Source organism: Penicillium lagena (assembly GCF_028827675.1).
Source record: "Penicillium lagena strain IBT 129212 chromosome Unknown utg000003l_segment0_segment0, whole genome shotgun sequence".
Classification (NCBI taxonomy): Eukaryota; Fungi; Ascomycota; class Eurotiomycetes; order Eurotiales; family Aspergillaceae; genus Penicillium; species Penicillium lagena.
Window position 1 is genome coordinate 1,507,675 of NW_026623224.1, and position 14,259 is coordinate 1,521,933.

The 14,259-nt window shown below is 52.5% G+C and overlaps 6 protein-coding genes across 6 annotated transcripts; all 6 read right to left on the reverse strand.

The window, feature by feature from the left end:
- Positions 1 to 611: 611 nt before the first annotated feature.
- Positions 612 to 2,635, reverse strand: N7510_005767 (arrestin family protein; the record flags this gene model as incomplete). The annotated part of the gene is made up of 5 exons (XM_056977693.1): positions 612 to 1,460; positions 1,511 to 1,936; positions 1,993 to 2,311; positions 2,371 to 2,514; positions 2,574 to 2,635. 5 exons carry the CDS (start codon positions 2,633 to 2,635, stop codon positions 612 to 614), a joined length of 1,800 nt encoding a protein of 599 aa, XP_056833725.1.
- A 2,944-nt stretch (positions 2,636 to 5,579) lies between these two features.
- Positions 5,580 to 7,208, reverse strand: N7510_005768 (glycosyltransferase family 69 protein; the record flags this gene model as incomplete). Its single annotated transcript, XM_056977694.1, has 1 exon — positions 5,580 to 7,208. One exon carries the CDS (start codon positions 7,206 to 7,208, stop codon positions 5,580 to 5,582), a length of 1,629 nt encoding a protein of 542 aa, XP_056833726.1.
- A 1,067-nt stretch (positions 7,209 to 8,275) lies between these two features.
- N7510_005769 (SNARE domain- containing protein) lies at positions 8,276 to 8,770 on the reverse strand (the record flags this gene model as incomplete). Its single annotated transcript, XM_056977695.1, has 3 exons — positions 8,276 to 8,434; positions 8,544 to 8,652; positions 8,745 to 8,770. The coding sequence occupies 3 exons, from the start codon at positions 8,768 to 8,770 to the stop codon at positions 8,276 to 8,278; spliced, it is 294 nt and encodes a 97-aa protein (XP_056833727.1).
- A 329-nt stretch (positions 8,771 to 9,099) lies between these two features.
- Positions 9,100 to 10,257, reverse strand: N7510_005770 (uncharacterized protein; the record flags this gene model as incomplete). The annotated part of the gene is made up of 1 exon (XM_056977696.1): positions 9,100 to 10,257. The coding sequence occupies one exon, from the start codon at positions 10,255 to 10,257 to the stop codon at positions 9,100 to 9,102; it is 1,158 nt and encodes a 385-aa protein (XP_056833728.1).
- Positions 10,258 to 11,028: 771 nt separating this feature from the next.
- Positions 11,029 to 13,081, reverse strand: N7510_005771 (uncharacterized protein; the record flags this gene model as incomplete). Its single annotated transcript, XM_056977697.1, has 4 exons — positions 11,029 to 12,075; positions 12,125 to 12,316; positions 12,367 to 12,472; positions 12,525 to 13,081. 4 exons carry the CDS (start codon positions 13,079 to 13,081, stop codon positions 11,029 to 11,031), a joined length of 1,902 nt encoding a protein of 633 aa, XP_056833729.1.
- A 223-nt stretch (positions 13,082 to 13,304) lies between these two features.
- On the reverse strand, positions 13,305 to 13,790 carry N7510_005772 (uncharacterized protein; the record flags this gene model as incomplete). Its single annotated transcript, XM_056977698.1, has 1 exon — positions 13,305 to 13,790. The coding sequence occupies one exon, from the start codon at positions 13,788 to 13,790 to the stop codon at positions 13,305 to 13,307; it is 486 nt and encodes a 161-aa protein (XP_056833730.1).
- Between the last annotated feature and the right edge of the window lie 469 nt (positions 13,791 to 14,259).

A 14,259-nucleotide genomic window follows, 5' to 3' on the forward strand; every position in this document is an offset into this window, starting at 1 on the left:
GCCACAATAAACCGGGTCGGGGAGCGGCGCTAGACTGATGGTGGACTAGTCAAGGTGATGGTTGACGAGCTAGTTGATGGCCAGTGGGGGCGTGTGTAGTGGCGCAGAGTCGGAGAGCGCGATGAATGGAGGCAGGAAACGGTAGGTGAAGGGAATGGTGTACTGTTGTGGGCTATCGATACATTCCTCGATCGATCGGGTCCTATGAGGTCATACGGTGGCGTTATTTAGGTTTGCATTCCGCATTGCATTATTTATTGACAGTACTGATGAGGGAGTGGATTATTGTTTAAGGTACATCAGAGAGATTGTAATCATGCGTGACTCGTGCTGCCGGGCAGCTATTTCATAAAACCAAAAAAACACCATCTATCTATCAGAAGAGAAAAATCCATGTAGTTGCCAAACGCCGAGAGCAAGAAAAGAAACCGGTGATGAATGCTGTGAGGAGTCTTGTCTGTATCGCAATGCTGAGAATAAAAGAGGAGCAAAGGACGAGTGAAGCGGGATTGCCCAGCGTCCAGCACCGGGCGTAATGAGATATCGGTAAAAAGAGAGGCGGGAGAGAGGCGGGGGAGAGAGCAAGAGCGAGAGAGAGCGATTGCACGCTCCTACCTCGCTCGGGCTTGCACAAGGCGAAGTCGGCGTTCCTCGTCGTCAGCAGCGGTGCCGTGAGCGTCAAAATATTGGGAGCGGTTAGGCACCTCCGCGGGGGTCGAGGTGCCTGTTGACCGGCCACTGCGCAGATGAGCCTGCTGCGGAGACTGGATCATGGGCGGTGAGGGAACTTCGCTCGCCATGACGGCGTTGTAGTCGGGCAAACCCGTGTCGCACGGCCGAATGGTGCTACGAACGGCAGTCGAGTAACTGGGCACCCGGCTCAGGGTCTCGACCTCGGCGTATTGAGGATGGAAGGGCGTCGCCATGCCGGAGGAGATAACGTCGTGGTCGACTTCGTCAGATGGTCTCCGCGATAGATCGGGGCTCCCAGGGCTGTGCGTGTTGGCACCAGACATGGCGCCAAAGTAATCCGTATTAGCATTGACCCGTCGCGGCGCGGCATCACCCTCCGCTGGAGGAGAGCCGTGCGGCTCATTGAGCGTGGGTTGTCCGGGTGGATTGGTGCTCAGATTGGCCAGGCGGCTCTGCAGCGCCGAGGCGGAGATGTCTGTCGTCGTCAAGGCATTCATGGAGGCGAGGTTCTCTGCTGAGAGATTGCGGCTCAGTGGGCCGAATGGCGTGCCTGGACCACTACCAGGGCCGGGTGTTCGGTAGCCGCTGGGATCCAGTTCGCTGTACAGTTGATCGAACTGGTGTTCACCGTATAAGGGAGGCGCATGCTGAACCAGTTCGTCCGCAGCTCTCCGGGCCGCCTGCGGAGTTGCCTCCACGAGGTTGTTGTGTTCATCGATTGCGATATGTGGCGAAATGAAAATGGATACTGGGAGTGTCGCACGTAGCTACATCACCATTAGCATCGGGCAGGATACAACGTATGAACAATGCTTACCTCGCTGACATGGCCGTCCGGGTTGTGTAATTGAATGCGGAACTTGAGCTTGTGTCGAATTTTAATGCCCTTGGTATCTGTGTCCTGCAGACACCGGGTCAAGGTCTGTGGCATATCCAGGTATCGCACGAGCTGGTGTCCCTCGGCAGCCTCGTCGATGATTTCTATGTTATTTTCGTCCAATTCAACCTCGTCGGTCAGAATGGTCCTGGTGATTTTGAAGGTGTTGCGAATCGCCTCGGGGTCTTCCGGGTTCAGCGTCAGATCGTGGCTCTCGATCAGCTGCGACGTGATTTGGCCAATGCGCAGGCCCTTCAGCAAGGGAATCAGTTTGAAATCCACGCGGATCGACGTTCCGAAAATGACCGCCTTGGTCGGTGTGCAGATGGAGTATTCGATCTTGTTCGGCCAGATGTTTTCGACAGACTGCGCAGACAAATATTAGCGCAAGCTTCCCCGCTCAGAGAAAATCCCAAACCGACCATTGCATGCGACAGCTCCAGTGCGCTGGGATCGAGCGTCCGGATGATTCGCAGTGGCTTGCGAACCACGATGTCCTTGGCGTATTTCCTGCCGATCTCTGCCTTGAACCGGTACATCACCCATGTCTCATGCAGGCCCTCCACGCTTTCGGGCATCGAGCCCTCGAGGACGATATCGAAGGGATACTCGTAGTTGCCCGCCGCCAGGATCTCGGTCTTGCCTTTGCCCGGGTCCCGAAATCGCCAGGTCTGCTCGTAGAAGACTCGTTCGCGCCACGACTTGCGACCCCCGGCGGTCGAGGTGGAGGGCAGATGCCAGCTGCATGACCGACTTGTCAGAAAGAACGAAAATCTACCCCGGCAATCAGAATGTCTTACCACACGCGCGACATGCCCGTTAATTGGAGGCGCAAGTGCTTGATCGACAGTGGTTCGGACAAGCACAGCACCAACGTGCCCTTGAGATGGGCGCTGGCGGCTTCATCTTCACCACCTCGGAACACGATGTAGTCGTCATTTAGCCTGAACACACAATTATTATTAACATAGGCTACAGGGCTCGGCCATGGGATCTGACTCACCGGATATCGAAGTACTTGGCATTGCTTGCGCTCCCGCCGCCACTGAAAAAGCTGAGAGCCATGACGTGCCCGGCTGGATGCGACGGGGGTCGCTTGTGTGTCGGGGTATAGCGGTTTGTGTGGGCGCGAGAGAGAGGGGATGAGAAAGAAGAGAAGACCAAAATAAAAAAATAAAACAGGGCAGTATGTTCTGATGTATTTTTTTCGTTCCTTTTTTTCGCGATCTACCGGGTGAATGTCCAGAATCAATCCGGTCCGACAACGGGTCTTGGGTGGAGTCAGTCCGTTTCCGTCGACGGTCGGGTTGGTGGCGATAACGCGATAATGCTAGGCCGAAGTGGGACGGTGCGGTGATAAGAGTGTGTGGAAGGGTGATATGAGGGAGACGGGAGAAGACGATGAGGAAAATCAAAAACGAAAGAAAGCCAGGCGGAAGAATTCATTGAGACAGGAATTAACCGGTGATATTTACGTCAGCGCGATCATATGAACAGAACGGAGGAGGGCCTTTCGTTTACCCATGGCCATCACGCCATAGCCTCGGGCTACGCTTATCGCGACGAGATGACCCGATCGTGATTATTATTATTGACAGCGGTGTGATACGGATGGCGCCATTATTATTGGTACAAGGACTCCGCCAGGGCACTCGATCGGTCTGTTTTGCTCGATCGGAGCTCCACCCATCATCAATTCTCTATGTGGCCTCTCGGAGTTGTTGTGACGCACAGGAGGATAAACCAGGAACCGATCCACCGGTCTACAGAAAAGAGCATGCTGCCGTCCAATTATGGAAATGGCTCCACGACGGGCCCTATCGGGATCCCTTGCACGACCCGGCGGCTCTCGACCGCTCTTCACCGGGACGGCATACCGGCATCCCGATTCTTCGCATCCCGGTGTGTTGCTCTGGTTGCTGGCTATCAGTCGACCATGCTTACTATTCGACTGTGCTCACCAAATCGGTCTAGAACACACTCTATTGTAGTCAAGAAATCGTCAGTTTTCACAACCCAGTCTCGCAGAGTCTAGGAAGGAGGCTCCATGATGATGATTTCGTCACCACGGACTACAATACTCCTGTCGCAAGGTCTCCGCCCGTCAAGATTTTTTTTTGCCCGGACCCACTCCGGGATCCAGGCAGATCACGGCTTAGCTTTGCAAGTACAGTCGTACGTCAGTCCCTGATTTGCAGATCAAGTTGCGCAGCAGCTCCATCCAGCGCCCGGTGTGGACGTGTTCCAGAACTCGTTCACGGTCGACAGCCATCATCGATCGCATCATCCGAGTGGCCGAACTCAATATTGTGGATCTTGATTGTGCTTCCCTTGCTGCAGCTCCTATAGCTGTGCTGCATATGTAACTGGCTTGCAAGCTATCCTGTCCAATGGAGCCTGACATCACCCGGCAGACCGGCAGACTTGCCATTCTCAGCACGCCACATGTGTAAAAGAGTTCTGTCGTACATGGCACGCTTACTGCTTTGCAGAATCGTACAGCAGATAGTACAGCTGAACGGCAAATCGCCCTAGGTTTTGCCGATCCTATGTAAAAATAAATTTGGTCAATTACCTCTTGCCGCCGGTAAAGATCTCTATGGCGCACGACTACTACATCCCAGAAACAGGAATCTGACAGTAAGTCTTACCAACGGAATCATCCGAAATCTATTGCCCTTTAACCATACAACACCCAGAGGAAACAAATGTGGATCCCAATTGACAGGCAAGTTCACCAATGGTCGCCCCGAGATAGGGCACACTCCCTCGGGACGAGAAAACAAAAGAAAAGAGAAACACACATATCGGGACCCACCGCGATAGCTCCGGGAGGGTTCAGTGGACAGGGAACGAAAAACATGGCCAATTTGTGTTTAGTCCCATCGGAGGGCGTCAGACACGGCGCCATGTAACCGTGGCCAAGCACTTTCTTTTACAGAAAGATTTTAGCGATGTACTAATTATGAACTAAAGAGAGTCTAAACCTAAAGCATTCGCCGATAGGATCTAGACCTAGAATCTTTCCTGGATACGTTCTACTAGTATGTATGCTCAAATAGACATCTGTCACAAATTTTGCTATACTCGCGTGCTTTTTATATGCAGGCTGATCTGCGACGACCCTATTTCTAGCGCATTACTTGTATATTCGACATAATTCTAGTATGGGGTGTCGCTGCTATTGTGCAATGGGCGACCTCGACCAACCTTTGGATGGAAGAGCACGATTGATGTTTGATTTCGTCGCCAGGACATTGAACTCGTTCTATTGTTTATCAACGTCGCACCTTTAGGTAGCTTCTCTCTCCACACGCTTAGTCAATTGCAATCGGCCTCTCCGGTTGACTGTTGGATTTAAAAATCCGATAAGTCATTGTAAGACGTCCTAGACCCCCCATAAAAGGGGTGAGAAAGACTGGCTAGATCCTCGCTCACTTTGTTTCTTTCCCAAATCCTACTTTTGTGGATCAAGGCGGATTCGATATGAGCTTGTCCGTAGGGGAAACGGTTTTCGAAATCAACTGTACCCGGGCAAATAATATGTATTGGAATAGGTGACGGGACGGGGCTATGCCAAGAGTAGGTCACAATTTTCGTATCGTAAGCTATAGTTGCAAGTGATTGAGGAATACCGCGCTGTAGAAAAAAGCCAAACAGCTTTAGTTTATCGAAATAGCCTAGACCATAAGAGTATGGCTCTCTCGATCCTAATAATCATCTACTCGAATCGCTGTCGGGAATAGATTCATTCGTAGGCACCCTTGTAATACAGACTAGATATCATATAATTCTGTCAACTTGCTCCTAAATTAGCTCAGGTCACGTTTGAAATAGAGAAAAAAATGCAGCCATTCGTCTTGCTTGAACTATAGTACAGACTTCACACATCTGCGCTTCCAACGCCCAAAATGAACACCCAGTTTGACCCCCGGGATTCCAAGAACATGAAACAAAAAAAAAAAAGAAGTTTGGACCTGAGCACCAAACATCAATGACTCTCCAGCCTTCATGTCGGCGGCACCCAGGACGGTTCATTAAAGTGCGGGAGACACTTCACCATAGGCGGCGGCGCGAGCTGCCACTCGACAAACTCCTCGTTGGCCATGAGAGAGCGCGACATATTAACATGGTCAGCAACATAGCCACGTCGAGCTTTGGTACCCAACGCCTCATCATCATTATACGCAACATTAACAGAAGGCACAGCCATGATCTTGCCGAGGCCGTGCCGAAAGAGATCCTTCGCAAGCAGCATGGGCTCGCCCATGTAACACTCACCCGTCCTGGAAGAGCGGAATTTGACCGTCTCCGCGACAAACGGGGCTGCGTTGAGCACGACCATCCCTCCCCAGCAGGAGTACACCTGCAGCGGGCGGAACGCTTCGTACCGCTTCCGGCTGTACGGATCGTCGAAGAATAGGTCCTTGCTATAGGCCCACGACCCATCCTGCGGGATCTCGAAGAATAAGTTGCCCGCCAGTGACCGCGAGACCCAGGCGTCGTAGAATGTGGTCCCATTGAAGATCCAGTCGAAGGCACATGTCATGTGTGAGTCTTGGTTGACGTGCTGATATACCAGCTCGAGGATATCCTCCGGGCACAGCGCGATATCGTTGAGGAAAATCACCATCGCGTCGGGCGAATAAATTCCCGCCATTTTGTTCATTTCATCATCAGCCGTCAACGGTGCCAGCGCCGCATTCCGCAGCTCCGCCAGTGCTTCAATGCGGTTCATATCGCCTTTCTTGGGGTAAATGTTACTGTGTTTGAGGAAGAATCGACCCCCCATAGCCTCGACTTGTGGTTTTAGCGCCCGCAGAATCTCATCCGTTCCGTCCGTGGACCGTCCCTCGACCACGGAGATGGCACAGTGCTCCGGTCCCAGGAACCGCATCGCCTCAACGATGCTGCTCATCAGCCGCGGAAGCACCAGCCGAGACTGATGCAGGTTCAGCGCGAAGAAATACCGCACTTGACCTCCGTGTGCGGCCTCTCCGCGCAGTGGCTTATACCGTGACCCGATCTCTGACGGGCATGAAATCCGGTTGTAGATGGGGTTGTGTTGGAAGTCCATGATCGAGTAGAGGTACTGTTTCACAGTGGAGTGTGAGATATGAGATGTTGGTAACGATGCTATCGCCGAGTGTGACGAAGACGTCGAGTTGCTAGGTTTTGGATGCTTCGGCCAAGTCTCCTTGTCGTTCCACGCGGGATTCCAATCTCCATACCAAGAGCGCGAAGACGTTGGCGTTGCGCTTACCATCAGTGGCGTCGGCTTCACCAAGGTAGAGATAGGGGATGGTGACGATGCTGAACCAGCATTCTCAGCATGTTCGATTTCCGGAATATCCACCTTCATCTTCAGATCCTCCTCCAACCTGTCATCTTCAGGCAAAGAGTCATAAACATCGCCACCGCTTTGAGGCTGCTGCTCGTCTATCTCGTGCGATTGAAATGGCGGTTCATCCGGCTGGTAATGCGGTACTGGTGGTAGATTGCCATTAAAAATGGCGAGGTAGGCATCGTTTTTCCACCTTGGGATATTCAACTCGTGAAACCACGCCAGCATGAACCATAGACCGACGACTAGGGCGATACCGGCCCCCAGAGCCTGGTATTGTCGGGCTCTCACCATGTTCGCATATTCTGTCGGCAGCGAGTGATGTGCGACAAGAAATGGTAGCAGGGGCAAAATCCGGAGAGGACGGACTATCTTCGAGATTAACGAGAGGCGTTGAGCACTGACGAAGATTGACGAGGAGCGGAAGAAAGAAAAGAATACAATCGAAAATCCTCAACTGGTGTGACCAGCAACAGGATGGATGTTGCAAACAATTTTTTTTTCTCTCGCTGCGTCTGCCTACTACAAATAACCCGAATGCCATCCCGCAAGCGCATCAAGCCATACCTCGGGTCCGAATACGGGGGGTGTGGGCAGTTAGACCGCCGGAAACAGCCACAGCTTCACTGATTGCACTGGAGACCCACCAAAAAGGTAGATAAGGTTCGTGGATCAGGTCATCAATGATGCTCTCGCCTGTCCAAAAATATCCAGTCTAGTTCTAGGAAATCTGGGCCTTGGCCATCGCGGTGTACGCTGTGGTCCGAATTTCCGCATTAGGTTAGTGCATGGAAACCCTAATCCTGGGGTTGTGTATGCCGAGCCCGAATACCGTGGTCGGATGTAATGAGAAAATTGGAAGAAATAGCAGCTAAAGACTCGTATATGTTCATGTTCCAGTTCCAGTGTATATTATTAGGTTGGCAAAAAAAAGGGCTCTGGAGAGAGCAAATTATGTCCAGGAAGACAGCAGATCTTGAATCATAACACAGCAAAGAGAAAACAACACACCCCTCACATCCATATGCAAACAGGAAAAAACAAAACAACTTTATACCCAGGGCAAAGAAGAAATAACTCCGCTCCAGCTTGGCTTGTTTGCAAAGTCGTCACAACGTCAATCGATCGGGCCAAGACGAGGCGATTTTGGGAGGCATCTGGAGCCGCATCGTGGCACGTAGGTCTCAAAGTGATCTTGAGAGCGTTCTGCTGCCAGGGCGGAGTCCAGAGTCATGAGGTGACTTGAGTCTCGGGCCAGCGAGTGATCCACCCATGAGGTGGATGGTATAAAGGTACAACTTGCAAAAACAAGGTGTCCAATGTGTCCATCCCTCCCTCCTTTCCCATCTTCCCACGTCTCCCTAAAAGATCCATCCCAGAATCATATAAATCAATATTCCCGCCGCTATGCACATGCCCGCGATTTTGAGGACGGCGACCGTGTCACCTTGTTTTGCCATCATCGTCAGTCGAGTGGCGCTGCCTTTCAGGTTCGTCGAGAATGAGGAGAACACTTCGCTCTGTTTACAGGGGAGACGTGAGTATTTATCTCGTAAAACATAACCACAAACGATTCTGCAGGCCCGAATAAAAAACCAGTGCTGCGAGATGGGCTTCTGGTAGACATACCGAATGATCAAGGGTGTCCTGGTCCCGCGCATTGTCATGGATATCGATCGTCACGGACCGGAGGGCGGAGACCTTTGATGAGAGAGAGTTAAGGAGCGCATTGTTTTGTCTGGTTCACAAATGTCAGAAACGGTCGCAGCGAAAGAGAAACCGAAGCGGCGACAAGTTGCCGGGCAGGGTTAAAGAAGAAAGGAGACATACTGCTCGCGCTCGTAGGCATCGCTCATCTTGTCGGATGTCAAGGGACGCCGAATATTGTTCTTTCTGGGAGTTTCGGGCGTTTTTGACTCGACAGGGCAGACAAGTGGTGAAACTGGGGTGAGATGGAGGGAGATAGAGAAGGGCTTGGCCACCCCTAGCAGCGGAGCTGACAGGCGGGTAGGTCACGTGATTCGTGAAGTATACGCAATGAATATTGGATTGAATTATTCATGTCCCTGAATTCCTTCTCTTAATGTGATACTTGAAGGTGATTGTGGGTTGAATGTGGCTCCAATATCCAGAGCCACATCGAAAAGTTAAGAAAGAGCCATTTTTAACATTATTGGTCTTATAGCTATTTTTCCATCGACCCATCAAGTGCATCTTTCAGCCAAATTCCCACCTCATCCAGCTCAACAGTACCATCGGCATCACTGATAGGGACTGCTGATAGGGTCACCCGCCGCTCACCAACCCCTTTCTCCTGGCCCCAGAAGCAAGCCCGTTGCATAACGGAGACCATCTCCTCAGCCTGTCGCGCAAGGATCGTGACCTCTGTCTCGGTCTCTTTAGTTTTTGTTCGTCGGCTATTATGAAGCGATACCAGCGATGAGAGACTACCATCTGGCAGGAAGATCCGAACCCACGGCAGAGTCATCTGCAGGCGTCCAATGCCGTGCGACGGGCCAGACAATGCCGATCCGCTGAGTCCGTAGTCCAATCCGTAGGGCGGCCAGCGGGACATCGCTTTCCGACGGCGGATGACAGGGCCGCTGGACGTTTCCGAAATGTCGCTGTCTTCTGATCCAATGTCTACATCCGGATAGACATCTCTATCCCAAAGAGATCCGTTGAGTGCGGAGTAATTCTCTGCCGGGATAGGTTTGGCAGCGCTTTTGATCGTTGGGATCGGGTACTCCGGTCCTGTGAGATACTGTGGGAATGCGCGGGGAACATCTCGCCCTGCGGAGCGGAGGAAGAGAACTGGAGAGGCAAAGGCGTCAAAATACTTCTCTGGCCTTGCAAAGAACTGCTCGCGTGCGTCCAGGAGGGGGACTAGATCCGGGGGAGCCACTGCTCCCCGGAAGCCTTTCCTCTTGGATGGTCGCTTTTGTTTCATGGCGCTCGTAAGCGAAAATGAGTCAGAGCCAGTGCTTTCATCTGTGCTGGATTTGGGTTGTGTTTCCGGACTATCCTCACTAATACAGTATTCGTCTAATCCCGGCCAGTCGCAAACAGGCTCTAGAGCGGTGACGGCTCGCACTAACTGTGCCTCTGTGAGAGCTAGCATGAGGGCCAACGAGCCACCGACGTGCGTCCCAAATACTCCGAGCTGTTCTGGCTGAAGGTTGTTTCGAATCCAGTCAAACCCGGCGAGCGTGTCGTGTACGGGCGTTGGGTACTGATAAAAGCTGGATTTGTCGATCAGTTGATCATTGGTAATGGACTTTTGTAAATTGTCGGCATTTTGTTCGAGCTTGGCTGCTTTGCTTGAATTATCCAAAGGTTCCATAGTACCGAGGCGGTAATTGACGGTGACAACCGTCGCAGAGGTCAGAGAGGCCAGCACATGTTGCGGTGATGGACTAGTAGAATTTGGAGACCCATTCTCTTGGGCTTGGTGGCGTTTAAACCTCGCAAAAAGATCGAAGCGGGTTGATCTGTCCCCAGAATCTTGGAACAGAGGTCCTGGCGGCAGGTAGAGGATTACATTTGGGCCTTGAGAAGGCTGTTCCTGTTTGGGCGGGCTTTGGCCGAGTGGTCGGGTTACACTGCGGATGGGTTAGCAATGAAGTATCTAACATTGAAACCCCTGGAATACACCTACATGAGAGATATACATCCATTGTTCCCCACAGGAATTGAAATTGTTTCATCGCTGCAATGCGGCGAGACAGGGGGGTCGAGAATGGACGCGTCCCCTGACGAGCGATGCGATGACAGCCAGCTACCCTGCGCAGACGAAAGCACAACGCGATTTGGCAGGTAGATGAAGCCAAGAGGCGCATAGCGCCACTCGGGGACGTAATTTGATATTTTGATTGTTAGAGGAGAGTTGATATCGCGTGGCCAAGGATGTTCCGATACTAGTCACGGGACTTGGCGTTCCCTAACAAAATATATTCTGCAGAGAAGCACTAACGAAACTGGTCAGGATTGATATCAATTGCTATATGCAAGATCCAATTTCATTTTGAACAGATGATAACTACACGCTATAGATATGCGAAGACTAAATAATGCCAATTTGTTATCGTATACATCCCGTTTAACAAAACCTATCTCACATTCGCCCAGTGACGCGACTACTCCACAAGTGCTTCTCCGTTGTCGCCGAAGCAGCAGCAGGATCATCACGATCGAGAGGCGCCTCCATATCATCCTCCGGCGACGGATGTATAACCTCGAGGCTCAGTTGCGGGTCCTGCGAGTACACTCGCAGGCCAACGACGCACACAGCGTTCCACGGATCAGCCGCGTTCTCGTCTAGATCCGGACCTGGGGATGGACGCGGGCTCTTCGGATACGCTATGCCTTCAGGCGGCATATCGAGATCAGTGTCGAACTCGAACCCCTCCAACAACTCCAAATCACTGGGATCCAGTCCATCCATTGCAAAGCGAGTATCGAGACTTGGCCGCGGAGATGTTTCTGTCATGCGTCGCACATAGCGGCGAGTATGCGAGCCATTGAGCTGGATAGTCGGGACCGACCCACCGGCTGTTATTGATACCCGCCGGTCACTGCCATCACTCGAGATGCTCGCAGCATCCGTAGGAGATTGATGAACCGGGCCATCATTTAGAATCTGCTCAGGCATGCGCTCGGGACTGCGGCCGAGACGGCCTCCGCTTCCTGCTGCTGCAAGCCCAGAGCGTCGGGCAGCCATGCGTTGTTGACGCGCAGCCATCTTCTGCTCACGAATCCACTCCTTCTGAAGCCGCTTCTTGGTTTCAGCAGCTAGTCTCTTTCTTTCGGCTGCTTTGCGGGCCGCGTTGTCCCGCTTTTCTTGCTCTGTATCAGCGATCAGGCCCTTGGCGTGCGCGAGATCATACGAGAGTCCGATCTGCACTAGTTTTTCGCGCCGGGTCGATGCCATGCGGCGAAGGATCTCCTCTGTCGATTCGAGGTCGTCGTGTCGGAACGCCGTAATTTTCATGAGCACATGGTACCGGCCTGGTTCGAGGTCGATCTCGGCGTTGACGGACCGGCTCATGAATTGGCTACTGTGGCTGCGCACCATGTAGTCTTCTTCTCCGTCTCGCTGAAGACGGAATTTCAGCATGAAATCATACTCGCCCGCAAGGCCCCTGAAATATCGCGAGTCAAGCTGTGGCTGTCAGCAGCGGATCTTGAATCTCCAATCAATTGGGACGAACCTGCGATAGGACGATGACCACCGGTCCACCTGTGGTCACATCGAGTCTGAACTTTGTGCTATGATAGTCGGCAGACCATGGGACATTCAAGGTGGTCCACTGCTGCGTGATAGTCCATTCTGTCCCAAACAGGCGGGTACGGTCCAGGTGCTGATATTTCTTGAGGAGGTCATTATAGGAGATCCAGAAGAACTGTCTCCACGTCAGCACATGAACCAATTTCTAGAATTCGGGATTCGTACCCCGTCATTGCCAAATTTGTGACCAAGCAGCTTCATCCACTCGGGCGTCCACTGCTCAGATCCATCACCCCATGCACCATGCCATTCCTTCTTCCCCCACGGGTTCCTGGACTATGTAAGTACCATGCTTCTTGCATCCTGACCATGTCAGCACGTACCTGAGTCGAAGAAGACGATGCCCTTCTACCTCTCGTGCCTCCATGATCGAATAAGAGTGATTCGTCTCAATACCCTTTCGGTCCCGCGGAGGACCACGATACTTGGGATCCAACCAATTGGAAAAGAAGCCCGTGCCACACCCAAACAGAAACTCCTTATTGACCTTCATGAGCTCTTCATTCCAGAAGCGCTCCTTATCCAGGATGTTGCTCGGCAGAATCTCCGATGTGACTCCGCCCGTCAGGTCTTCAATGGCTTCGCCGACAAACCCGCCCTCAATGGCGGAGTAATCCCCGTGGGCCTTTGCAAACGCCTTCTCAAGAAGCGGCAGCCAGGTCTCATTCTCATCCACGCATTGCGCAAAGTACAGGGCCCGAGAGCCTGTCTGCCAGGCGCGCCGATATTCCTCTTCCGTATCGGTGCGGTTGATATCATCCCAGATTGGTCTTTCATCCATCGATTCGTCATAGTCGGCTGCTCGCAGATATAATTTGTCGTCCACGATGCACTGCTGCCACTCGCCATCTATCATACCAGACTCAGATCTTACATTCATGTCGAGGATTCCCGCAAATACTCACCGCGGTAAAACACAAAACCATAGATGCCAACGTTCTCATTTCTTGCGACGCAAATGTTCTCAATCAGACCCTCTTTGTTGCCCAGGGTACACAGCGCCGCCATAACCCAGCAGTCCCCGTCGCGGCCCTGTCGCACATCCGACGCCGTGGGCCCATTGACATAAAACCGCGGATTTTCAAAAATTTCCTGGACACACGTCAGTCAGCATCGCCATTCCTTAGCACAAGAAACACCATTTCACAAACCGTCACCCGCTTAACGCCCCGTGGCCTCATAGCATCATTCTTCTTCCCCAGCCCATCAAGATAATTCCTCCTCCCGGACTTAAGATCAACCTCGATATCAAAATGCGGATCCGTATATTTCTGATTCAGCCGCTCGCACTCCTTGACAATCCGCTCGACAGACCGCACGCACTCGCGCCGCGCCTGCTCATACGACTTCACGGCCTCCTGGCCCCTGATCACCCCGGTGGGCACATTCTGCGCCCGCGTCCGCGCATACGGGTTGTCCGGCAGCACCGTGTACACCCGGCCTGGGTACTTGGTGTTGAACTGTTCCCAGAACTGCTTGACGGTTTCCTGCGGCGCTTGGAACCGTGCTCGCTGAGGTGGTCGGCTGTTTGAGCGCGATGAGGCTGGTCGACCGTATCCTGTGCCTTCTAGTTCGTCGTTGAAGTCCATCGTGGCGGTCTTGGAGAACAAGACCAGCTGACGATTGTTGGTCTTGGTGTTTCTTTGCGCGATCTTCTTACCGGAATACGTCCAGCACTTGGGATCGGAGCGTAGTGGGGAAGAAACGAGGAAGCTATTCCCTTTTCTTATATTCGCACTGACCACCTGCCAAGTTAGCTCGGTTGATCGAACGGAAATAACAACAACACAAACCAACAGGCGCCCCATCCGCACTTTAAGTGAATTAACTAAGTTGAATAATGCACGGCCACCATCAGCCGCTCTCAACGCACACCGTAAGGCTGCATTAGTTAGAGCATTAGGGCCGGCGAATGAACATCCAACCGGAACCCCCGCTGCCGCAGCCCCCACGGCCTCAGCCATTGACCTGGCCGTTCCTGTGTTTTGGCCCCAGGGACGGATGCTGTGAGTCTTGCAGAATCATTGACTCAGCCTTAATGTGTCTCAGGGCGATCTC